Source organism: Epinephelus fuscoguttatus, linkage group LG13 (assembly GCF_011397635.1).
Source record: "Epinephelus fuscoguttatus linkage group LG13, E.fuscoguttatus.final_Chr_v1".
Classification (NCBI taxonomy): Eukaryota; Metazoa; Chordata; class Actinopteri; order Perciformes; family Serranidae; genus Epinephelus; species Epinephelus fuscoguttatus.
Window position 1 is genome coordinate 29,964,626 of NC_064764.1, and position 26,475 is coordinate 29,991,100.

Genomic DNA, 26,475 nt, shown 5'->3' on the forward strand with positions numbered 1-26,475 from the left:
TTGTCTGTGGCATTTTTAAGGTGTTAAAATGACAAAAATGTGTTAGTGCAGGACAAATCTAACACTGATGCTTCTTTTTCTTCCACAGTCACCTAAAGTGCGCCCTTATTCTGCGATGGACGGCGTCCCCTTCTTCCTCAGCAGAGTTAAACCTGAACCTCCAGAAGACCTGCTCGCTCACGACCTGCACTTCCACACACAGACCGAGCCTGTCGACCTGTCAATCAACAAACCCCGCCCCTCCTCTTCATCCACCACCCCCACCACCACCTCATCATCCTCCCCTCTCAGATCCGCTTTCTCCCCGTCTTCTTTATCGTCGTCATCCTCCTCCTCCTCCTCTCCATCGGTTATCACCTCAGCCTCATCGGTGCTCACGCCAGGCCCTCTGGTTGCCCCCGGAACCGGGGTGAGAGGTCAGCCGTATTTGCACATCCTGCACTCTGTGCCACCGCCTCCATCCAGCCCTCTGAGCCTGCAGGGAGCGGGGAAGCTGGCCAGCCATGTTCACCGCATCCCAGTTGTGGTACAGTCACTGCCTCTCATGTACACCACTGCCGTTCGATCACCCTCCAGCCTCAACAACGCCATCATGCTACCTCTGCTGGATGAGGTCAAAAGCCAGGGCAAAGGTGAGACCACGCTCTGTGAATTTACTCAATATTCTTATGACTGACTTTCCTTTTTTTAGAAATGCTGTGAATTCAAAGTTGCCAGCAGCTATTCAAAAGGAAATGATGATATTTTATGACTCAGACATTGTGCCACTGCCTCATGACTTCCTAGTTTTACACTGCGACATAAGCTGTTTGACTTGACATAGACTTTCATGGACAGTTTCTTCACCCTTCCAAATGAGCTATCTTATGAAAAATATTCAGCTTAAAGGAATACTTAACCCCAAAAATAATTTATATATCAATGACTCAAGAAATGACGGCAGAGGAGAAACTCGCACACCAATACAACTGGGCTGGACAGCCTCTGAAAAGGTTCGCAGGCTGAGATCAATGTAAAAAAAAAAAAAAAAGAACATCCATACACAAAAGAAAGGTGCTCAAAGTGCAAAATATAATAAAAAGTGATTAAAAACAGCAGCAAACATTTCAGTCCTTGATGAGTGCTTCACAGAACAGATACAGACACACACAGATTACTACCAGGTGTGATGAATGAGTCAGCTGGTGCTACTAATTAGGTGAGATCAGCTCTGAGTAGCAGAGGCCTGGCTACCAGATTACAACGACCAGACCAGTGAGTTTTTATATATATTTTTACTCTATTTTATTTTTAATTTTATTATTATTTTTTTATTTTAAATATATACAAAATATTTTTTTTGTTTATTTGTGTACTTATTTACTGATATTTTTTATCATTATTATTATATTATTATGTTTGGGGTTTTTTTTTCAGTTTTTTGCTGTTTACAGTTGGGGTTTTGTACATTTGTATATGTCCAGCTATCATACATCAGTGTTTGAGGATGTTGTGAATAGTACAGTACTCATAGGACATCATTATGATTTGGTAGAAATAAAAAGCTAAAAAGAAATAAAAATAAAATAATAAAAAAAATAAAATTAAATTAAATTAAAAAATAAAATTACAAAAAATAAATGAATACAAAAATAAAATAAAAATATACTATAAATACTCATTGGACTGGTCATTGTGATTTGGTAGTCAGGCCTCTGCACCTTAGAGTTGATCTCCTGTAATTAGTGGCACCAGCTGACTGATTCATCACACCTGGTCGTAATCTGTGTGAGTCTTTATCTGTTCTGTGAAGCACTCGTCTCAGTAACACTGATGATAGTCAAGGACTGAAATGTTTGCTGCACCCTGATGGTTTTTTTTTTTTTTTTTTTGGCATGTATCACAGCCCGTGAACCTTTTTGGTGGGTGTCCAGCCCAGTTGTATTGGGGTGCAGATATCTCTTCTGCCGTCCTTTCTTGGTTGTCCATACCAACACACCCAGGACAAACTTTTTTGTTACCCCAAGAAGGTGCAGTCTCACAGCGGCCCTAAGACTGTATCAGTTACTCACCCTTTGTCATGTTGAATTTGTGAAGAAAACACTGGTTTTCTCACATGCCTTCACAGTGAACGAAGAATCCAAAAACTGAGAAAAATTTCCCACAACTTGTGTTGTATAATCAAGTCTCATTTATCCAGCCCTATGCTCAATACTCACCAAACACATGTATCTTAAAATTATCATTGAAAATACTTAAGCAGTCTTAAGTGCAGACAAATAAAGCACCTGAGCAAGCACATGCATTTGAACTCATGCATTCTGATGAAGTCCCTCCTCCTAGCTGGTTCATTAACCAGGAGTTCTATCACTCATGCCCCCATTTACTTCAATCATCAAGAATTTTCTCTATTTTTGAATTCTTTGTTCACCATGGAGGCATGTGACAAGTTTTCTTCACAAATTCAAGATAACACAGGGTTACAACTTGATATATAAATGATCATTCTGGGGGGTTTACTGTCAAACATGTTAAAAACATAAAGGAATGACATTTGTTACCCAGGTCCAGCTGCGTACAGAATAAATAACATGTGAAAGAGACCTATAATGAATAATTATGTAACCTAAAAGCCTTTAATAAATACAACACAGTTAAAAAAGTGCGTAATAGTGCATCAATAGCCGCACAGAGTCGCAGCAGTATAAGAGGAGGACAGACTTTAAGCCAAGCGTCTGGGAGGAAACTGCACTTTAGCCTTGTTGTTCGTGCATTGAGGCTTTGCAGCCATCTGCCTGAGGGGAGGGAGATGAATATTGCTTTAATCAATACGGTTGAATATTTTCATTTATCAATTATAACCATCACAATACACTTCAACTGTATTCCTGCTAAAGGGGTCATTAAGAGCCTCCCAAAGTGAATTAAAAAGAGGTACATGTCTGATGTGACTGGGTCAGAAACAAGGGATGACAAAGATGTCCACGCTGGCATCAGGCAGTGAAGACGTGGCTGCAATAGGTGTGTGATGTGGTTTGAGAAATCCCAATGACAAGCTGTTTATGTTGGTATATTTGTCTTCCCAGATGTCCTACTGTCTTCACTCAAAGAACTTGCACACACAACGCTGTGAGAGCTGACTGTGTGTGTACATACTTTTAGAGTCGGACCCTCAGGCGATGATGTTCCCCCTTCAGAGCGGAGATGAGTTTTACAGGCTGAAAGGATCTCCCGTCTTTAACTGACAGAGATTTTGCTCGGCTGTCTCAAATAGCCTCTGGTGCAGGTAACCAGGGCCACACCAGTTGTTGCCTCTCTTTCTACCGAGAAGCAAACATCCGGGGCAGTTTGAGTATTAGACCTCACTGGCCTGGCAGAGACTGCGTTATTGGTTTTCTCTCTGGGTGTGGTTTTACTGCCAACCACTGGGAGTAAGCCGACAGTAGGTGTTTCTGTCCAACTCTGAGCCGCACACAGGCCCGCTGTTGGTTGTAAAAGAGGTTGCTTCTTGTGACTCCTTGCAGGACAGACAGAGACACTCGGACTTTAACTCACACCCATGCACACACGCAAGCAAACATGTGTAATTAGAGCAAGTAGTCAGAAAGACACTTGGTCGGCTGGGTGGGGTGGTCCCCTTAGAGATGGGCGTTTTATGTCTGCTCCCAAGGAGAGGAGAGGAAAGAGGAAAGGACAGGAAAAACAAGACTTGCATAAGAGGGTGTGGATGGATATTGAAGACGGGTGGCACTTACACAAACACATGCACGCACACACACATGTACGCAGTCCGACATCAGCTCTGCCCGGCTCTGAAAGCACAAAACACAAAGGAAATGGGATGAATGTTGAACGCTGGGTGTGGTGGATGCAGTCACTTTTAATGACATTGCAACCAGGAGACAAACAGAACACTTAGCTATTTATTACAGGAATAGTGTGGAACATTTAGGGGGATATATTAACTGGAATATAATATAATAAGTATGTTTTGTTTAGTGAATAATCAAGAATTGTCGTGTTTTTGTTTTTTTTAACCAGGAAGTCCCATTGAGATTGAAAATCTCTTTACAGAGAGATCTGGCCGAGGTAGCAGCCACTCAACACACATTTAAATGCAACAAATACAACATATAATAAATTCACAAAAAGACAACAACTATTAAAAAGCAACCACTTAGAGGAGCATAGCTGGTAACTACCAGAGCTGACACACAAAACCTCAGAATGTTATCGTAGAATGAGCTGTTTCTATTTACAAACGGAGCAGGTCCTTCGTCATCGTCGTTCAAGGAGATCGCCATGTTGCACCGCCATGTTTCTACAGTATCCCCAGAACGGACAAACCAAACACATGCTTTCAATAGGGCCATTAGTGTTTTTCACAATGCAACCGTAGTTAGCAGTTCCTCCATGATGAGAGGGTCAAACATTTAGACATGATTTGTAATATGACACTGCTTCATTGAATGGCAATGGATTGCACTTGATAAGTGCCTTTCTAGACCTCTGACGAGTCAAAGCGCTTTGGCACTACATGTCAAATTCACCCATTCACACACTGGTGGCCAGAGCTACCATACAAGGTGCCAACCGCTACTCCATAACCATTCACTCGCAATCACACCATGGAACCACCGTCAGGAGCAATCTGGGGTTCAGTATATTTTCATACTTGGACATGCAGACTGGAGGAGCCAGGGATTGAACTGCTGATCTTCCTCCTACCTCAAAGCCTCAGTTGCCCATAGATCAAGATGGGGCCATAAAGGATCCTGTGATAACCTATGGGCAACTGAGGCTTTGAGATAGGAGGAAGACCAGCAGGAGGAAGATCGGCAAGATCAGCAGTTCGATCTCTGGCTCCTCCAGTTTGCATGTCCAAGTATGAAGATATACTGAACACAATTTCAAACTTACATACACATTGAATAACGCATATAGCTTTGTGTCACAATCACTCTTTGTCTAATTTATATCTCTGCTAGCTTACATCTGTCTTGCTGGCTGGTAGCTTAACGGCTAGAAAATACACCTATTGCGCATGCGTGAAAGTTTTAGTGTCCAACAGATCCATTTGTTTCAGAGAGGAAGAGACCTCTGTGCATAATTTGGCTTGTGATAAAAAGCTCATTAACATTGGATCTTAAGGTATCAGAGAAAAAAGAAGAGCACACATTAACAGGTGCTGGGCTAGTGGCCCCTATCCGACATGCTGAAGAGCATTGGAGGAACACCAGTTTGCAGTATAAAACTGCCTTATTCGCTGGTTTTACTGGTTTATATCACCTGGTCCATTTGTTTCGGAGAGGAAGAGACCTCTGCGGATAACTCAGCTCCTGGTAGAAACCTCCCCAACTATGAACACTGAAGGAATTCTAACTGGGAGAAGTTTCAGCTGGTTGCAATCTGCAGTCATCACCACTAGATGGCACTAAATCCCCCTAAATCTTACACACTGCTCCTTTTAATGACCCACAGTCAAAGTCATTTTTTCAATGGAGTGTTATACGATATTTTGAGTAGATTTTTTTGGTCCCATCTTATCTGCAGTTTCCTCTCTCACGTGGCACTATTGTTTGGTGGCTGGAGAAATGATTTGTTGCCTTTAGGAGTCTCTATCTGAAGCCCACAGCCCCAGTATGAAGTTTAATGTGAGGGTCAAGAGCCCAGATTTACCTTGTTTGACTCCGTACAAACCAAACAATCATATGCAGTGATGCAAGTCTCGGTCATTCTGAAGCTTTCAACATAGATACAAAAACACTCAGGCACACACACATACACACTTCCACTCACCCACACATACACGCACACACAGGTTGGCCATCCTCTTTAAGAGAGGGCGGGTACCCTTCCTTTCACTGCTGTCTCCCTGTCTCCGGCAGGAGGTTGCCATGGAAACAGGGCTTGACTGGAAACAACAGGAGAGAAAGAAAGAAATCCGGTGCTCTGCCCACCTCTCCACCACTCCTCCTTTGTGTCCCTCGCTCAAAATACCCCTTTGCAACACACGATGCATTTCGAACTAATTACAGGTTTTCCATAGGGTAGGCGAGCTGGTGACCACTCTGCATGTCTTAGTCTACGAAAACAGTTAGAAACCTTTAAAGCTAAAGCTCCAGCAGAGTTACAGCATTATTTCTGTGTGTGCCCCCCCCCCATCCAGTAATAACACCATGTCCGCTCCTAACTCTAGACCCTTATTATGGGCCATTATGGCCACAGTCTCGGCTGAGAGGGCAGAGGAGGTGACGTCCTGATAGCTTTTATAAAAGCACCAGGAGTACAGTAACTGGGGATGCTGCAGTTGAAAATGTATCACTGTGTTTGCAACGATTGCATCTTCAGAAATGAGAATAGCTATTAGATATTGTAAATCTCAGCCATGCAGTTTCCAAGTTGTGCATCCTTCTACATCTTTTCTAAATTACTGTACAACTCAATCAGGTTTAATCTGGTGGATTTGCAGCTACTTTCCTTTGACAAGTAGTCTCCGACAGGTTTTTATTTTTTCTGACGTTCATCTCTTGAGTTATCCAGGATGTGCGCAGCCGGTGTTCATGGAGACAGAGAGGACAGAATGGCTGCAGGCTTTGGCAATATATCCAATCAGTTGTCCAGGGGAGAAGTTGTCACAACTTGTGGAATAGACGTTACTTTGTCATGCAGCTCAAGAGACAGAGACCCCTGCGCTCGCTGGCTCCGAGGCTCAGAGGATCATGGTTAATCACATGCTGGCCAGTCAAATGTTGCGCGGGTTTTTCTTGGTTACTGTGCAAAGAGAGAAGAATCAAAGACGAGACAAAGCTAGCCTGCTAATTATCAGGATGTTCTGTGAAAAGATTGCAGCAGCGAACGGGTGGATTTAGACTTTTGTGTTGTCCTCGGGCCTTTTATGTGGAAGTTTGTCATTATCATGAATATGATTCTCTGTCAGCTGCACATGTAGAGGAGCAGAGTGCTCAGCAGAGTGGCACTCATGCATGCACACATACTTTTAACTTGGACATGTTAAGTATTCACACACACTCAACACACACACACACACACTCAATAACAAATGTACCCACTGACTCCCGTGTCTGTGTCCCGTCCTCGCAGCACACACAGACCCCAACGGCCTGTCGCCAAGGCAGATCAAGAGTGACAGCGATGACGACGACCTGCCAAACGTGACCTTGGATAGCGTTAATGAGACCGGCTCCACTGCGCTGTCTATAGCCCGCGCTGTACAAGAGTGAGTATCATGATCTGTGCACGTGTGTGTGTGTGTGTGTGTGTGTGTGTGTGTGTGTGTGTGTGTGTAAGTGTTGAGTCTCTATACTGACTTTTTCTCCTCTACTGACCTCAACAACTCTAAAAAAAAAATCCTTGTATCTCTGTCTTTAGATTCTATTTCTGTTCCGTCCTGTCACAGGAAGATGTTTGGGACGTACAGTCTTGATCCAAACACTCTTTACTGTTGGCTGCAGTGGTGATATGGGAGATTCAGATTAGCCCACTGCTACAGTACAGTATTCTTAGTGTTGGAGAAAGACATTTTTTCTCAAACTAACTTTCCTTCACATTATTACGTATTCAAATAGCAAAGAGATACATTATAATGTACCTGTTTATTTAAATAACTGCTTTATAGCACATTGAAGTAGCATAACATCTTTATGCAACATTGATACAGCAGCACACCACTATGTGAAGATGAAGTGGAGTAATGGCGTCCTGAACAGTGAATGAAGTCATGCTACCTCTGTGTGTGTTCCGATCTGAGCGTCTCTGTTTATTGTTGATAAGCCTGTCCAGATGTATGTACATGTTGTTTAAGTGTGTATCCTACTGGGTAACTCATCACTGCCACTCTGTATTGCGCTCTTGAGAGTGCGGCTTGGGCGGCATAATTCTGTCTGAACCTGACCCGAGTCTGAGAGAGCAGTGACCGAGCCCAAACCGAACCCAATCCAATCCAAATCCAAACCTGACCTGAGCCCAACACAGTTAATCTGACGTTATCGAAGCACTGCGTTGGTCCCTGTTATTCTGCTGTTGTTACCATGGTTACAGCTTGCCTGTATGCCATGATTATACATGTGGCACCTTGTGAATGACCATTGATGTATGTAGGTTCACACAGGTTGATTGTTATAACACACACGTCACACAAAGACCCACACATTACACAGTGTGTTACTATTGACGCGTGTCACGTTCTCATCTGAACAAACTCTTCTTGAACTGTTACTGCTGTTAAATAAATTATTTAGGTACTCTAACTCTCATGGTGTATTTGGAGTTATCTTAGAGTAAGAGGATAGCATCCACCATGGATGGCTTCAGCGATGTCCTCTTCTGTTTGATCAGTCTTCCAGCAACGCTTAAAGCAGGATTTATACTTCTGTGTCGAATTGACACCATAACCTACGCTGTAGCCTGACATGCACCTCCCCAGTAATGTATCTACACGTCATGGCGACGCAGACCTCCTGTCTATTTCTGTAATGAAACCATTTCCCTCAGTGGAAACAAGCTTTTATTTACTTTAATTTCACAGATAAGACACAATAAATTGTGAAGACAATAAAGCCTCCACAAAACAGCTTTTTAAGTCCTGTGTGTGATTTATCCTGGCTTCATATGAGCAGAGGAAATGTCCGCTGTCATTGTTTAGTATAAGACAGTTTAGTATAAGACAGTTGTTTTGTCCGTGAATCTTGTGAGTTGTAATGGAGCCAAATTTGTTGCATTTATGTGTTGTCACATAAATAACAAACCCCAGCAATGAACAAGACAGAGAGAGTCCCTTATAGGCTGAGCACGACCTGGTGTAAATATCCATCCGCACCTGGCCCAGCCTGTGGAGTCCCGTCAGGCTCAGGTCAGGTATCTACACTCTACTGCGCTCATACGGTGTTTATGAGGCTGATATCAGAAAGGCGTTGTCGCCAAGCTACCACTGTTAGCTCTGTCAGCACTGTTACAGTTGTTTAGCACTGTTAATGGAGTTAGCACTGTTAGCTGCTAGCCACTGGCTCAGCCACTTTAATGTTGAGAACCATGTCCAGCTAAAATTCACATAGAGCCCCCTTAATAAACACAAATCTCTATTAGGGGCTTTTGTTTTGAAAAGCTAGTCCTCTGCAGTGTTCCATTGTGGGCTGCCAATAGTCACTCTTTCCCTTGCCATTAGCCATTTTTATATCAATTTAGTGAGGTTTTGGGTCTCAAACTATTAAGAAAATGTAAATGTCAAATTTAAAAGAGTGACATTTATTAGTTTAACAGCATGAAAGTTTGATAAAGTTTGTATGAAGCACACAAATTGAACAAGTACAGAGGACATTAAGAGCTCTGACATGGCATTACAGAGTTCAGAGTACAAAGGTTTAAAATGTTTTCCCTGACACCGCTCATTGTTAGTCACCCTGGATGAGAGCATCATTTACATATGAACCCAGTGCTGAACCGAGCATTGTGCATCTCTCTGCGCATTTTGTAACCGCTCTTCCACATTTGGATGTATATGCGTGGGCGTGCATCTATATGCCTGAATGCATATGGCTCAGACATACTTTATGCCCAGACATCACAACTCCTGTGGTGCCAGTCCATCTGTGTTGAATGTAAAGACTTCCCTCTCCAGTGGATGACGGCTTACAGTATTCTGATCAGAAACAGGAAATCAGACGCGGGGAAACATTTGGCTCGGCAGTGCCCTCCTCCCCTGCCGCCCATAAACACAGAACAGTCATAACCAGCAGCCTGGCCAGACTCAAGTTAATGCCCGTAGGACTTTTATTTAGACTAACTGTAAGGAAAGTATTCCAGGACTCTGTGAGAATCCTGCTAATGATGTAGGAACATTAACAAGGCTGAGGCTGACGGTTGCCCGACCCCAACTGGCTATGTTTTGGTGGTTTCAGTCCAGCTCACAGGGTTGTGTACAAGACATTGTATTGTTTGTTTATGCATTGTTGGCTGTGTGAACATCTACAGTAATGAAACTAAATGAGTTATTGTGGTGGCACTGTGCGGCGCATTGTGGTAAAGGCTCGTTCTCTTGCTGTGCTTGTTCAGTGGTACAAGTAGAGGCTGCCATGTTTCTGGGAAGACACACACACACACCGCACACACACACAGAGACTCACTGGAGGACTCAGGTTTCAATGCAGGTTATTGAAAGGGACAGGCATGCCCCTGAGTGCCACACGTGGGCACCGGGTGGTCAGAGGAGAACAGAGGTTGGCAGGACCCAACCTTTCACTGCCCAAGCTTTCACTATGGAGAGAAATCACCAGCCAGGCTTAGCAATGCCCTGCCAGGGCCTGCCCACACACTCACTTCTCTGTGTGCAAAGTGCAGTCTGTGCTGTGTGGAAACTGTGCTCCTGTGTGTACGTGACTGTGCGTGTGAAAAAGTATGTGTGCACGTCTGTAAGTATTAATCCTCCGGTGTTTGTGTGTGTGTGTGTGTGTGTTTTGTACTGTATGCATGCACGTGTTTTCTGCACAGTGGACAGAACAGCTGGTTCCAGAAGGAGGTCAGCCATTGTCAACAGGAACACAGACTTGCATGTTTGTCTGTGAAAAACAAAGCAGTCTGTAGTCTTCTTGAGTTACACGCCGGTTTGGCCACATAGAGGAAGAATGTGCATTCTGTATTGACACAACACATGCGCTCTGTGGACATCTGCAGCGCAACAGAAGCCGACAGGCACTTCTTTTTTGAAACATATCGGCCCATTGTGTCACTGTGTTTCTCCTCTTTTCATTTTGATGTGCGCACCGCGAGCGGGCAAAGATTTGCTTTATGTAATTTAGTATCCACATTTACAAAAGCAGTCATCCAGAGAGCATCAGAGAAGAGGAGTGTAAGGGCGGAGGATGGGAGTGCCTGCAGCTTCCAATCCAGGTATCCATATATAAATAAATGAGTGAAAGGAGAGAGTGAGATAGGGAGAGAGTGTGTGTGTGTGTGTGTGTGTGTGTGTGTGTGTGTGTGTGTGTGTGTGTGTGTGTCATGTGCTTCTTGGGCAGCCTCCTCCATATTCATGCGTTTCCCTGGGGACGGGTGGATAGGCTATTGTGGGAGAGCGCGAGTGAAAGAGAGGAAGACAGTCAGAGAGAGAGAGAGAGGAGATAGGTGTGTGTGTGTGTGTGTGTGTGTGTGTGTTGGGGTTTAAGGGCTTGTGTTGGACGGGTTGTCTCTGCTGAAGTCTGGCTGGTCCCCAAGGACCTGGGGGCCATGGAGCAGAGCAGGTGGAGGGAGGGGAGGCAAGGGGTAGTATCTTCGGACAGGTACAGGAATGCCCAGTGGGCAGTCTGCCAATACACACACACACACACACACACACACACGCACTCCCTTTCCTGTTTTCTCGATAAATCCACTATTACTGCAGGTCTGTTTAAAAACCATGTAGCTCTGCTGCTGTGTTCAAACGCTCTGTCGTTATGACCTTGTTTCCTATGAGAAGTTAGAAACATATGTATTGTGTTTGCATTGTGGGAAACCCCTGTTGCAGGTGACACACACACGCACACACTCCCTCACCCTCTCTCTTTCTCTCGGTCTCGCTGCCGTTTACTCGTGGAGAGCAGACGGGGGGCAAAAGAGAGGGAAACAAAGGAACTATAACAGAGGTCAGCTCTGTTTGAAATCGTTCTCAGCTGTGCTTCCTATTTTTTCCTCGGCTGCTTTGGGAGACACAAACAGACACATTCACACAGCCATGATGATGCTGCGGTGACACAGGGTTCAAGGCAGTTTGAGTTTGCCCCTGGGCTCACATGAGAAAATACAACGAATCGATTCTCACAAAACAGCTATGACACATATAGACAGAGCTGTGCTATTAAAGACATAAAGATTTATTGTTTATGTGAATAAATGCAGCCTACTCAAGTTTTTTTTCCAGATATTTAGTCTCAATAACTGGGAAAGTTACTCAGCTGAGCGCTTGATAAAAGGCAGACTCTAGACATAACCTTTCGATATTATGATTATACATAACAGTACATTTAACTTTTTAAAGGGACAGTTCCCCCAAAAATCAAATATATATATTTTCCCTCTTACCCATAGTGCTATTTATCAGTCTCGATTGTTCTGGTGTGAATTGCAGAGTGTTGGAGATATCAGCTGTAGAGATGTCTGCCGTCTCTCCGATATAATGGAACTAGATGGCACTCAGCTTGTGGTGCTCAAAGTGCCAAAAAAATACATTTGAAAAACTCAACAGCAGTGTCTATTTCCAGAAATCATGGCCTGTTTACGCAAGATAATCCACAGACCTTGTTGTGAGCAGTTTCATTCAGGAACGATTTGCTTTCTACCAAACTACACCCACCAACCACATCACCGCACAGAAGGAAGTGTGCATCTACTCATGGACAAGAGGCTTGTGCTGATGTAAACATTAATGGCTTCCTCCTCGGCTTAGCTGTGAGGGCCCTGACATACCAAGCTGGTTGGCTGTAGGTCAATATTAGGCAGCTGGTGAGCATCTGTTGCCCTAGTTTCTGCGGTGTGTCCCGCACCGTTAGAACCAGTCGGCCCTTGTCATCTTCTTTTTTTCAGTGGATTCAGCATGTTAAATTGGCATCAGAGAGGGCAGAGCCTGTAGGTTGATGAAATCACTCTGACTGGCTCTTCAGCTCAGTGCATGAGAAGAGCAATGGAAGTGAGGAAAGTAAACAAATATGTTAAGAGGACATGCGATTAAAAAAAACCCTGTTATATTAGGTAAGCTTTTTTTTTAGCCATTGAAGTCTAACAGGAAAGGTTTGTAATTTTTTTGTTATGGTTAGGTAGCGCATGTTAAATATCCTTTATTCTTTTAACATCAGGTTGTGATGTTAATGTACTAACTGGCTAACTAGTGTCTTGAATCCGTCCTGTGGCTCTTTCAGTTTCCCAATTTTGAAAGACAAATACAGACTACAGTCGCTTGCTAATGTGAAAAGTTGTTTCCTCTCACACAAGCTTGCCATTGGCTGTAATCTTCGTGGTGTTTGAGCGCAACTTTCTGGCTGAAACACAGGCGACACGAGGCATTGCAAGTTGGCCTTTGTCAACACAAGTTCTTTGATGTCAGTCTAATGTGTCTGGGCCTTTAAACATTAGCTAGCTTAGTGGTGCTAAGTGAGCTAGCAGTAGATGCACACTTCCTTCTAAGCAGTGATACATTGTATCAGAGAGACGGCAGGCATCTCTACAGCCGATATCTCAAACACTTGGCAACTCACACCAAAACAATCTAGACTGATAAATAGCACTACAGGATGATATGTCCCTTTTTAGTAGGAACCAGTCGATCTCTCTCTAGTTGCTTACTGTTTTTAATACACTAGTTGAACACAACTGCTCTGTTAGTAGCATCTTTAAGAGGTTAAGCTGAATAGACAAATGGTGGTGGTACTTCTTCAACCCACAGAGAAGCATGAAAATCCTTTAACTACAGTTACAACATGCCGAATGAGTTTTCTTTGCATGACCCAAACAACATGGGAAATATTAAATTAAATGCTTACACTTAGGGCTGCAACTAAACATTATTTTCACTGTTGAATAATCTTCTCTTTTTGATCAATTATTTAGCCTAAGTATGTGAAATCATGAAAATGTCTATGACCGTTTCCGAGAGCCTAAAGTGATCAGAATCAGAATCAGAATCAGAAATATTTTATTGACCCGGGAGGGGAAATTGTAATTCGTTATAGTCGCTCCGATGTAATAACAGAGAATTATAAGAAGTAAGAATAAGAGTATGAAATAGAAGTATGTAATTATAAAGCAATAAAATTAAATTAAATAAAATGAAAATGAAATAAAATAAATTAAATTAAATGAGAATAAAATAAAATAAAAATGAAAATGTACATTAAAATAAAACACTAGCACTTAAGATATGAAAATATTAAAAATAAAATATATATCATCACCATGCTGAGGCTGTAAGTGTGAAATTTAAATACCATATATATAGATTAGAATGAATAGAATAAACAAGGATAGAATAAAAGTAAACATAAGAAATATGTACAGTTATGTGCATGATAAATTCATAATGTCTTCAGATGTTAAGTTTTGTCCAATCAATGACTGAAAACAGATTTCTAGTTTACAGTGGTTGCCTTCATTGTTCATAATCAAATGTTGTTGATTTTACTGTTTGCTGTGTCGTATCCAGTTTTATTTCAGCTTCAACGCTTAAATTCAGTTTTCTTTCACTGAGTTCTGTTACTTTTCTGTCTCGGTCTAATTTCCTCACAAGGATCATTAAAATGTCATCTAAGTGGATTTTGAAGTTTGAAGTACCGCTTACTTTTGTTTCGTCGACAAGCACTTTTAACGTCTGTCTTTCTGTGAGGACAGAAGCTCACTAATTGGTAGCATGTCTCACAGTGGGAAGTTTCTATGAGAACCCGAAATGGATTTAACCAGAAATCTGTCAGCAGGCCCTAGAAATGGAGCAGCGGCGACGACAGAATTATCACCAGTAGAGGCGAAACAGTTGTTGCACGTTCAGTGAGTTAATTTCTGATGAATAATGAGTCGTCGTTTGTTCTTTGTTTTAGAACCTGTTGTACTCAGAACTTCCTAAATTATATCATAATCACGGAGTCACTTCATGGATGAAGTCAGAATGTAAACATCCGCCTCGTCTGCTGGGTTTCTGAGCTCAGAGTGTTTCCACTGTAAATCCTTCCTCTCACACACACACACACACACACACAAACACACACAGGCCCACAGTAGGGGAGACCTGGGATAGTTGTAACACTTTTAATTTCTCTAAGCAGAAACGAGCTATGTATCACCTGATTCACTCTGCATATGCTTTGTTTTTACTTCATTTATTTTTTTAATAGACCCTTTTTAGGGTCGACGTCACAATGATGTCTTTTTATTAGCAGGAGGCAAAACACAACTCTCCACCACAGGGCTGTAGGCTACATAAATGTCGTCTTGTTGTGTTATTGGGAGCCAGAATAGAAGAGTCATGGCTCAAAACTTGCTCAAAATTTTATCACATACCAGCCGCCATTGCCCGTCAACAAACACAAAGAAAGCTATGGTTAAATGCGATAAGACGAAAGGACTGGATGTAGGCGATCATCAAAAGTAACGTTATGTGTATTAATTGTTATCATGTCCACCTCATCAGAAAATTAGGGAGGTATTAAAAGGAATATTGGATTTCTCCATAACACTAACTTTTTAGCGCATTAGCTAACGTTAGCTTCGATATAGCAAAACTGGGGGAAACCGTACAAGTGTCGTCCTCCTTTGTAAGATTGGCATAGTGATCAAACACAAAGCTTCCTGTGACATCATCCATCCACTGAGTGAGAGCATACGGGTCGGCCAATCTGATCCCGCTGGTCATTGTTTACAAGTTTACAAGTTGTTTACATTGTTTTCAAGTAACACTCGCATTCCCGGGGAGTGAGTGACCTGACATGGTGCATTTGTAAATTCAGTCTGATGCTCTAAACTGAAATGAGAGCCCTGTTGGTCGAAGAAACGGAGCGTGATATTTCTACATGAATTAACAAACGGTTAAGTTAATCACGCATTCAGACAGAGCTCTAAATTTACAAACGGTCCAGTTTGTGGTAGAGTGCACTCCAGTACTTGGAATTTCTGAACGCACCACTCGCATCATCTTCCTCCATTGTCTAAAACAAGCCAACAGAACTTGCTAGCTAGCGTTAGCTAATGTCTGTGGAGAATTGTTTTGCCTCCAGCTAAGCCCCGCCCACCAGAAACATCATACTGTTTACTAACAGTAAAAGGGTCTACAGCGTTGCCTGCTTTGTAGATGACTTCATCAAACTTAAATCGAGTTTATTATGTGTTTATGTAGATATCTTTTATGCAAGCTGCTAATGCTAATGTTTTAGCTGTTAGCTGTAAGGTTAGCTAGTTGGTGGCTACAAGAGTTTGGGTTAGTTTTAACAACATGTAAAAAATGTAACAACCTATGTCAAGCAAAATATTACACACACACCCACACACACCCATACCAGTTACATTAAAAAGGCATTTAAATGTTTAATAAAAAGCTTTAAATGTCCTAAGTTTTTACAAAATCCTTACAGTACAGCTAATCACGAGTATGTGGTGAATTGTAACATTTCATTCCTTGTGTTTGAGACTTACGTATTTTCTGTTTGTGTTACGGAGATAACAGCGACATCATTCAAAAGTCCAGTGTGTAGGATTTAAGGGGATATATTGGCGGAAATGGAATATAATATAATAAATGTGTTTTCTTTAGTGTATAATCACCTGAAAATAATAATCATAGTGTTTTCGTTAGCCTATAATGAGCTGTTTATACCTACGTAGGGAGCGGGTTCTCATCTGTGGAGATAGCCATGTTTCTACAGTAGCCCAGAATGGACAAACCAAACACTGGCTCTTGATAGAGCTAGTGGCATTTTAGCATTGGCCACTGTAGTTTGAATCCCCTCCGCGAGGAATGCATCAGAGAAACAGATTTTTTTAATGTGAAACTGCTTTATTCAGTGTTTTTACCAGTTTTAATCACCTTGGCCTCATTTATAAACACTACGTATGCACGAAACAAGGCGTGAAAGAGGCGTACGCCACTTCCCACGGTAAAGTTGTGATCTATAAAAACAGACTCGATGGGAAAAACTTTGACCCATGCTTACGAACATTTTGGTGACAGAAAAATTGGTGATGCAGGTGATGAGGTGGAAACCTATACTACGCGTTGTTTTATAAATGAGACTCCTGGTCTGTTTGTGCTGGAGAGGAGGAGACCTCTGAATAATTCGGCTCCCATTAAAAACCTCCTGAACAATGAGCACTGAAGGAATTCTAATCCTGAGAAGTTTAAGCTGGTTGCAATCTGCAATCCTCATCGCTGGATTCCACAAAATACTCCTGAATCTTACACACTGGATCTTTAATAGCAGACACATGTAACTAGGTTGTATCACATTGTGAATGCACCGCCTTAAAAGAGCTCCGAGATACAGACAGAAATGTCAGAAATGTTTCAACTGTCCTCGACCTCCCCCACCTCAGATTCTCAATGTTAGAATAATAGATGGCTCGGTGATGTCATCAATCATTTCTGATTAAAACTCATTGTTTTCCTTTAGCTTTATGAATACACTTTTTTCCTAATGTTCACATTCGACACCACGTTGCAGTGCAATATTTTCTGAACTTAGACACACACCGTAGAGACAGAGAGAGAAATGTGAGGGGAGTCGGAGTCCACTTCATATCTGACCCGTGTGCTCATTTCCTGTATGGCTTTAGATTGGCAGTACGCCAAGAGCAACAGGTGATCAGCATGTATGTGTGTTTCTCTATTTCCGTGTATTTGTGCGGCCCGTGTGTGTGTGTGTGTCAATTGCATGTCTGAGTCTGCATTTGACGAATCGTGCTTCGTTGAAACACTGAGAGACAGGAAGTGGGTTGTGTGCGGTGGAGACAGTTCACTGGAGGGCCTGTCTGGCAGCCCCTGCTCCTCTTTCAAATCCCTCTGACACAGCCGAAGCTGCTCCTTTAGGACCTTTACCTGCTTCTCAGTATCAGCGGCAGACACCAGGAGCTGAAAGGAAAGCAACTGCGCTCCATCACTGCTGACATATCCCACAAATCACCCCTCCCTTAGTAAACAGAGATGTTCTTGTTTTCTGCTTGTATCTCTCTCTCTTCCTCGCCCCTTTGTCGTGCGAGTGCAGCAGTCATGTGTTTATGTCTGTGTTGAAGGTGCTCGCTGCTAAGCGTGGGACATGAACTACTGACCATCTACCACAACCCTACCCTCTCTTTCTTCCTGAATTTCTTTGTAAGTGTGCAGCCTCATATTCAGAGAAGTGATGCGTGAGCACATTTAAGATTTACCACAGATAGGATACAAACACTCAAACACTGAGAAGTCTCACTTGTAAAAGCACACACACACACACACACACACACACACACACACTCTGCTACAGGGCTTCACCGTTGGAAGTGACAAATTACATAATCAACAGTGATATTGACGAGGTAATGGAGAGGAAATGTCACGCCAAAATGTATTGATGACAGAAATAACTCAGGAGTCATTAACCTCATTGAACAACATTGAGAAATAAAAGTCCTTTATCCCTCCACCTGTGATTGATGAAAGTGGAGGAGCAAGAAGAATACCAGCTTTCTTACCTCATCTACCTCCTCACTGTAACTGTGCTGCGGTGTTGCACTGCCACCTGCTGGCAAACCCATAGCTCCACCACAGCCTTTGGTTGTTTTAACTGGGTACCTTTCAAATGCAGGACGAGGCCAGTGTCGGCCCTCGGCATAGGCAGTATAGGTGAATGCTAAGGGTGCCATCATCTATATCTGCTATTTCTTTCTTACTATTACTACTATTATTCTGACATATTACATCAAGCCACAACAACATAACTGTATAGCAAAGCCTCCTAAACACGACACTTAACCTGCTCTCTAGGGGAGATGGGCGAGATATCCAACGTCACGTGAACCCTAGAAAACAGTGCTGTATCTTTTCATGGCAAAACGATAAAACCCACTCAGCTACCACTACACTACTGAGATGAGTGTTTATCGTCACCTCTAAGCAGCCTGTAGCCACAAGAAACAGCTCACAGAGGTTGCATTGATTTACATTGTGAAGCGTTTTCAGTAAAAATGAACACTGGGCAAAGTAAATTTCAATGCTCTCATGATGTGTTTGATGTAATCTTGTAAAATATTGTTTTGGTGTTTGAAGGAGAAACTTGTTGATGTTTTCACAGCTCTATAAAGAAGATATTAGAGAGGGAATGATGATGTATCATATATAGTAAAAAGGACGTTTTTCATGTGAAAGGTTGTTTCATTAATGTGTATTATTGAATTTGTTCTCATTCAAAGGTAGTTTTTGTAAGTAATGTGCAGTACTTTGACTGATATTACTACCTATTAAATATTTTTGAGTTTATATCTTAAGTAATAATCTAAACTTTAAGTTGTTTTACGCCTTTTAAAATTAAGAAAGCTGTCCCGATTCTCCCTGTGAATCTTTGGCACAGGTGTAGGTTTCTTTTCAACATTTCTTGGGGGCTCATATGAAATGGGGAGTTTGGGGTCCTCCACCAGAAAATTTTCAGCATCTAAAACTTAATTTCCTGCACTCTGGTGACTTGTTATGCACCAATTTGTGTCTGTTATGCATCCGTTTATGTTGTAAACGTCTTTAATTTTGTCGAAATAAAAGTTCTGAGCCACTTGCACTGTCCCCTCATCCCCCACAAATCCACTCCTATGACCTTTGGCGACCCCTAGTGGGCGTTAGGACCCCCAGGATGGAAACCAGTGTAATACAGCACAGCTTAGTACAGTGTAATACATTAATTTCACATACATTCTCAGGATTGACTCTCACCAGAACAACCATTGTCTCCCAACGACAAAACTCTGTCACCCATAACACAATGACCTACAAAAACTGGTAGCATTACAATATGTTTCACTGTTGTCTGTATTATCAGTGTTTTTATTCAATAAACCAAGATGGCACCTCTTCACTGCATGGGTTGTGCTACCTTGTGATATGTTTCAGTAGCATTCATATTCCTAAACCATTTTAAAATGACACTGCTGACTAAACTTCACAAAGACACAAAACTGTATTTCTAGTTTTCCGAGCTGTTTCATCACATCCACAATTACACTGTATTGCAGCTGTGTGCAACACCTGTGCATTGTAGTGTGTGAGAATCGTGTGCTTCAACAGCACGTTCAAAAATCAATGTTTTTTTTTTGAATATGCAGACTGTTTTGAGGATGTTTTATGTTGTCATGTTTTCAGACTGAATACACCACATACCCAAAACCTGCTCAGAATTAGACTGATGATATCAAAGTCACGGTCACAGTCTAATAACGCTTTCATGTTGGTTCTTTTTCTCCCGTTGCAGTTCCATGTCCCCGTTCAGCATCGACAGCATACGGCGCCCCCGGAGGTCAGAGTCACCAGATTCCAAAAAGAGAAGAATCCACAGATGTGACTTTGAGGGCTGCAATAAGGTGTACACCAAAAGCTCCCATTTAAAAGCACACCGGAGGACGCATACAGGTCAGCAGGTCTCACTGGAACATTCAGATCCTGTGATTTGATTTTATTATGTTGTCGACTCAAGCCATCCGACAGTAACCACATTTATGTTTCCGGAAAGTCACACTCCTTGTTTGTAGTAGCCAGTGCCATGGGCTCGTAAATATGTAACTCAGGTAATTTTGTGCTGAGGTTGCACTGAAAACAGAGTCTGACTGTCACTTTGAAGAAGGGATAAAGTCAAATTTTAATCTGGAACAGGTCAAAGGTCAAAGCCAAATCAAGACGTGACCAGAGCAATTTGAAAAAGACAATAAAATGCACATAATTTATTCTTTTTTTTTTCTTTTTTTTTTTAAGATATTTTTTAGGGCATTTCGCCTTTACTGGACAGGACAGGTAAGCGTGAAAGGGGGACAGAGAGAGGGGGGACGACACGCAGCAAAGGGCCACGGGCCGGACCCGAACCCAGGCCGCCGCGGCAACAGCCCTGCACACGGGGCGCCTGCTCCACCACCAAGCCACCGACGCCCCAACACATAATTTATTCTAAATAAATAATTAGAAATTAAAAGTAGCATAATGGTAGATGTAAACCTGCTGTATTGGTTTCAACTGGATCAAACCTTAATAAGTTAGTATATTTTTATGTAGCTTGAGTGGAAGAAGCTCAGTCATGGGAAATAAGCCAGACTTGAATCCAAATAGACACACGTACAAGTCCAAGATATTCACAAAGTTTGTTTAAAGCTGGACTCAAAACTGAAACGAAATGATAAGTGGAAAAACATGTTAAAGTTCCAGGACTTACTAAACACCTTTATCCCTTTTTCCTGTTTGTCATTTGCTTAAACTCAGACTTGCACAAAGGAACATTTTGATGCCATGTTAGGAAGCCAAAATTGTCTGTCACATGAGTTTATTTGTAAGGAGTACAAAGTAAAATGACACCCACCACTTCTTGGATCATCATGACTAATGGTCAGTCAAAAAAGGAAACAACCTTTTGGTGCATTTTCTTTTAAGTCCATATCTATAATGAATCATACACAGTGGCATAAGGAAGTTACGACAGGCCCTGTTGCACGTTATTGTGCATGTATTGTCTTGACACAAACAGGGGCTTGACATTAGACAACAATAATATACATATTACCCAGAAGTTAGCATTGCATATCTGACAAAGATATCAAAGACAGGAGAAAATCAATCATTTAAGTGAATAGTTTTTATAGTATATTCACTAATTTCATATCTTATATAGAAAAAGCACATAATTTTGTTTTAGATAGCTCCTGACTATTTAAAACCTTAAAGGGATAGTGCACCCAAACATGAAAATTCAGCCATTATCTACTCACCCATATGCTGAGGGAAGCTCAGGTGAAGTTTTAGAGTCCTCACATCACTTGCGGAGATCCAAGGGGAGAGGGGGTAGCAACACAACTCCACCTAATGGAGGCTTATAGCGCCCCAGATTCAAACGTCTAAAAACACATAATTGAAACCACGAAATATCTCCATACTGCTCGTCCGTAGTGATCCAAGTGTCCTGAAGCCCCGACACACGTGAGCGGGGTGCACAGAGAAGCAGTTAGAGCTACAGGCTATGAGGCTAAAAACAGAGTTTAAATGACGTTTTTCCAAACAACTTCTTATGTCGGGGCTTCAGGACACTTGAATCACTATGGACTAGTCTCGCTCACCAGACCTTTCTCAAGAAAAGAAAGGTCTGGCTGGGTCGACTCTCACTTTAAGATTGGAGAAAAAAACGCCCCGGCTGCTTGTATTTCTTTCAACCAATCACAATCGTTCTGGGTGATGCCACAGCAACGGTGCGCTTGCAAAAATATTGCCGGGGGGGAAACAGGTTTTGGTGTAACACGCCCACAAAAATATCACCTACAAGATGCGAACCATGGCAGAAAAATGGCTACATCCCCACAAGATCAAACACCGCAAAAGTTAGTAAAGGACGTGTTGAAAACTGCAACCAGAGGTGGTAGGGCGGGTGGCTCATTCCGCCCAATGAGAGGCTGATCTATGCAGCGAACTTCCGCCCACTCAGACTATTACGGACAAGCAGTATGGAGATATTTTGTGGTTTCAATTACGTGTTTTTGGACGTTTGAATCTGGGGCGCCGTCAGCCTCCATTAGGTGGAGTTGTGTTGCTACCCACTCTCCCCTGGGATCTCCACAAGTGATGTGAGGACTCTAAAACTTCACCTGAGCCTCCCTTGGGATATGGGTGTGTAGATAATGGCTGAATTTTCATTTTTGGGTGCACTATCCCTTTGAAGCAGATGGGTTTGCCTTTTTGAGGACATAAATAGCAAATTGTAAATGAATAATATTCTTTTATTTCATAATTTATCTTTGAATGCAGGTATATATCCAAGGTAGCAATCTGAATCACTTGCAAGGGCCCGCTCTCTCTACGGGCCCCAATGCAAAACCACTGCCTGTACTGTCTTTATTTAGGCACCTGATTATATAAACCTACAGTTCATAATGCATTAAAACACATGTAACACTCTATGAACTCATATATCAGCCATCTTAATACATTATATATGGTCATGATTCTCATAGCCACTTACTCAACATCATTCAGGCTTTTTGTCACCATAATGGAAGGAGGCTGTGGTTATGACTGCCATAAGGCCCTCCTGATGGCTCACTGTCTGCTTTAAATAAGGTGTACAGTGATACATACAGTAGCAGACACATTTAAAGGGGAAGTTGACACATTGTCGGTCATGTTATAAATAACAACAGAAAACAAAACAAGCAGAGATGTGGGTCAATTACACAACTTCCTGTCAACATCCGTCATGTATCACACTTTATATTGACAAGAGGAACACACATTCGTGAAGACGTGTTGATGTGTCACATGTTGATGGTCTTTGTAACTGTGTCACTGGTGTAGCTGACAGGATGTAAAACAGCATTTGTCTGAAGTCAGGAACCTTCAGATTTGATGTGTTTTTCTTTTGTTTGCACGAAACAAAAAGGAGGAAAGAATGTTGGGATTTCTTCAGACAGCACACACCTGTCGCCTAGCATCATCAACAGTTGCATTTAGTGTTGCTGTCCTGCCAAATTATATAATTACACAGAGTCTAACTTTATAATAGATGACTTAAAAAACAACAGTTTAAAATAGAAACAGAAAGACAAACGTCCACTTGGACTCAACGATGAACTGATTAGAATTTAGTGGTCAAAAGTCAAAGGTCACACCAACATGTTTTTGCCCTTAACTCTAGAATTCAGACAGTAATCATGACAAAATTTCACACAAATGTCTAAATGATAAAGTGATGACATTTTACATCCAGTAGGTCAAAGTTCAACTTCACTGTGACATCATAATATTCAGCAAAAACACTTTTATGACCCTTACACAGCGCCATAACTCATGAACAGACGGAGAGACATTTGGTCAGATACTAAATTGCTGACACTAATCTTGAAACTCTTGAATCTTGCTGACTGTATAGATCTTCTGTGCGGCCGGGGTGAAGTGTGTGACACATCCAAGTTTTAGAATTTGTTGTTACATATAAGTCTGTACACACAAGGGTATTAACTGTAACTGCAACTTGACTGGAACAAGCTGAAAATCTATTGAGAGCATCCTAAAACTTGCTTGAGTTGTCTCACCCATCAGAGCGAACTTAAACTCAGCCTTTGTTGTAATGATGTAATAAGTGCAGAAGTTTCAAATTGATGTGCACCATAACTGTGTTACTGTGCAATGATAATGTACCATTAGCTAGAATTGTTCACTGTGATGGATCACACACCTCAAGCAAGTTTCAAGAGTCTGCAAATTGATTTTCCTACAATGTGGACATGAAAGAAAACCACGGGGTACCTGAGAACACATCCTAAAAAAATCTGTAGCTGCTGTGCTGCTGCTGTATTTTTAAAATATGTTAAAATACTATGTTTCAACCAACTACTGTATGGTTTTGACATACAGTAAAAAAATTTTTTTAAAAAATCTCTCAAATTTTAGGGGTGCTGGGATTCAATTTAGGGGTGCTTGAGCACCCCTAAAAATGGGCTAGAAACGCCTGTGAGAGGCAGCAAAACATCCTTTCATTTTATAGTTATAGTTTAATAATAAAACTCTCCACAGTATGAACAGTGGTTACATGAGCCTCAAAACCAGCCACAGCTCAGCCCTGAGCAGAGTGACCGTCCTCTACTGACCAATCAGACTGCAGTGTTCACAGCTCTACCTTTTAGTACCAGATCTGTGTGCTAGGTACCCCAACAGAGGGGGGACCAAACATGGGGATGGCACGAAATGGTTCCATCGGTACCATCCACAACTTTTCACAGCTATTGACCTGACCACACCTCTGGTAGTGAACATGTGATCTACAGCCACTGACCGTGCCCTCTGTTTCCTGTCTTCCTCTCCAGGGGAAAAGCCATACAAATGCACCTGGGACGGCTGCACGTGGAAGTTCGCCCGCTCCGACGAGCTGACGAGGCATTACAGAAAACACACGGGGGTGAAGCCCTTCAAGTGTGCAGACTGTGACCGCAGCTTCTCCAGATCTGACCACTTGGCCCTGCACCGACGGAGACACATGCTGGTGTGAATCAGACGGAGAGAATAGAGATACAGAGAGAACGAGAGAGAGAGTGATCAATGAAACAAGACACACACAAACACAGGCAGCCGGGGGAGCGGGATCTCCCTGTGAATGTTTTTCAGCTGGCCTGGACGCAAACACACATCCACACACACACACACACACACACACAGACGCACTCACTCACTCACACACACACACACTCTCATCCATCACAAGGAGAGAAGATGAAGAGGAGCACAAACAGGGTCACTTCTGGATCCTCTTTGGGCTGGAAGGAAAAGACGGCAGGATCTGTTATTGTCATTGTTTGGAGTCTAATAGGGAACTGTCTTTTACAGCACTGTTTGTAAATGTTTCACTTTGATTTTTAAAGATGAACTCGCACTCTTTATTTGGACAAAAAAATATATATAATGCAATCGCAACAGTCTCTTTTTTTTGGTATCTTTCTTTTCATTATTGTTCAAATGGCTGCTTTTCCAGCACTCATAATGTGAAAGACCCCATTGTGTGGAATGGATTTCCTGTGGGAGCAGACACAAGTTAGGAGCTGAACTCAATCACAGGAATGCACTTGGGCCTAGTTGGAGTTACAGGCAGTATTGTTGCACCGTGGCTCCCTGTGAGTCCGATTTGTGACCAGCAGAGGACGCCGTTTCACCACGGATGGATTCCTCTGCCTGCTGGAGCCTGCTGTTAAATCCGAGGCATCCCGCGTAGAAGTCGAACGAGGGCTGGACTTTCACCTGTCTCACAGCCAGCAAACGGTAAATAACAAACAGCCAGAACCTGAATGGATCAACCTCATCAACATTTACAGATATTCAACGGAAACTGGACATACATATCATCACACCAGCAAATAAAAACACACCGTTTATGACCCACTCACAGGGCCGGACAATCCCAGATCTCATCAGTGCTATTCTTTATGTTGAGCCTCTTGAAAGCATTTCTTTAAAAAAAAATCTTTGGTGGAATTTGTGCTGTGATTAGCAATCAGTAAAGTGCAATCTTAAAGGATAAATATACTTTCAGTATGTTTTGTTTATTGAATCTTGCTTTTTTTTTTTTTTTTTTTTAAATGCCTGCTTATTGCTTATGTTTGACTCAGAAAAATACAACCCCTCATGTACAGTGAACTTTGAAACAATCAGAGGAGATTTCCAGTATGTGGAAAAAAAAAAAAAATAGAGGCACCTTACAGACTCATGCTTTCATTCTGTCCTTATCAATCTGTTTTTCTTTTCTTTTTTTTTTTGGTTATTCAGCTCTGTTTTCTCAGCTGGGTTTTGATGGTGAAAGAAACCTGCGTTGTGGTTTTTTGCACAGCCGCACTTGACCATAAGCTGAAACCGACATCAGCTGCAGTGTTACAGGGATAGTGTGCTACCTGATGTACAATACAGAAGAGCAATACGTACTGAACAAAGTGACGGGAAGGAACGCCAGCCTTCTCTTTGTTCTGTTTGCTGATGTCAATATCGGAGGAGAAGTTTTCCAGCATGGGGGCCGACTCCTCGCACTGTACCACGACTCCCTCTTGTTTGATTGGTTCGTAGCTCCAGCACAAGGCTCTAATCTGATGTGTCTCAGTTAGTGAGTTACTCTCAATCATTTTATTTTGTTTGTCTCAAGTACAGAAAGTCACTTGAAATGTTCTCACCTCAGACCAGATATATGTTGTCTGATTTACCTGAGATTTGGCTATGGAAATACTGAAAAGTGGAAGAATCACATATGCCCGGGGGACGCAGAGGGCATGACCCCTCAATATTTCAAA

General features: G+C 42.1%; 1 protein-coding gene across 2 annotated transcripts in view; it reads left to right on the forward strand.

Moving 5' to 3' along the window:
* Nucleotides 1-25,777, forward strand: part of klf12b (Kruppel-like factor 12b) — a 58,655-nt gene extending 32,878 nt beyond the window's left edge. For both annotated transcript variants that reach the window (XM_049593614.1, XM_049593615.1), the window contains exons 3-6: nt 89-632; nt 7,084-7,219; nt 19,935-20,092; nt 24,514-25,777. In XM_049593614.1, the coding sequence (XP_049449571.1) occupies nt 89-632; nt 7,084-7,219; nt 19,935-20,092; nt 24,514-24,695 (1,020 nt within the window). In that variant the 3' untranslated portion in view covers nt 24,696-25,777. The remainder of the gene's footprint in view (nt 1-88; nt 633-7,083; nt 7,220-19,934; nt 20,093-24,513) is intronic.
* Nucleotides 25,778-26,475: the final 698 nt, after the last annotated feature.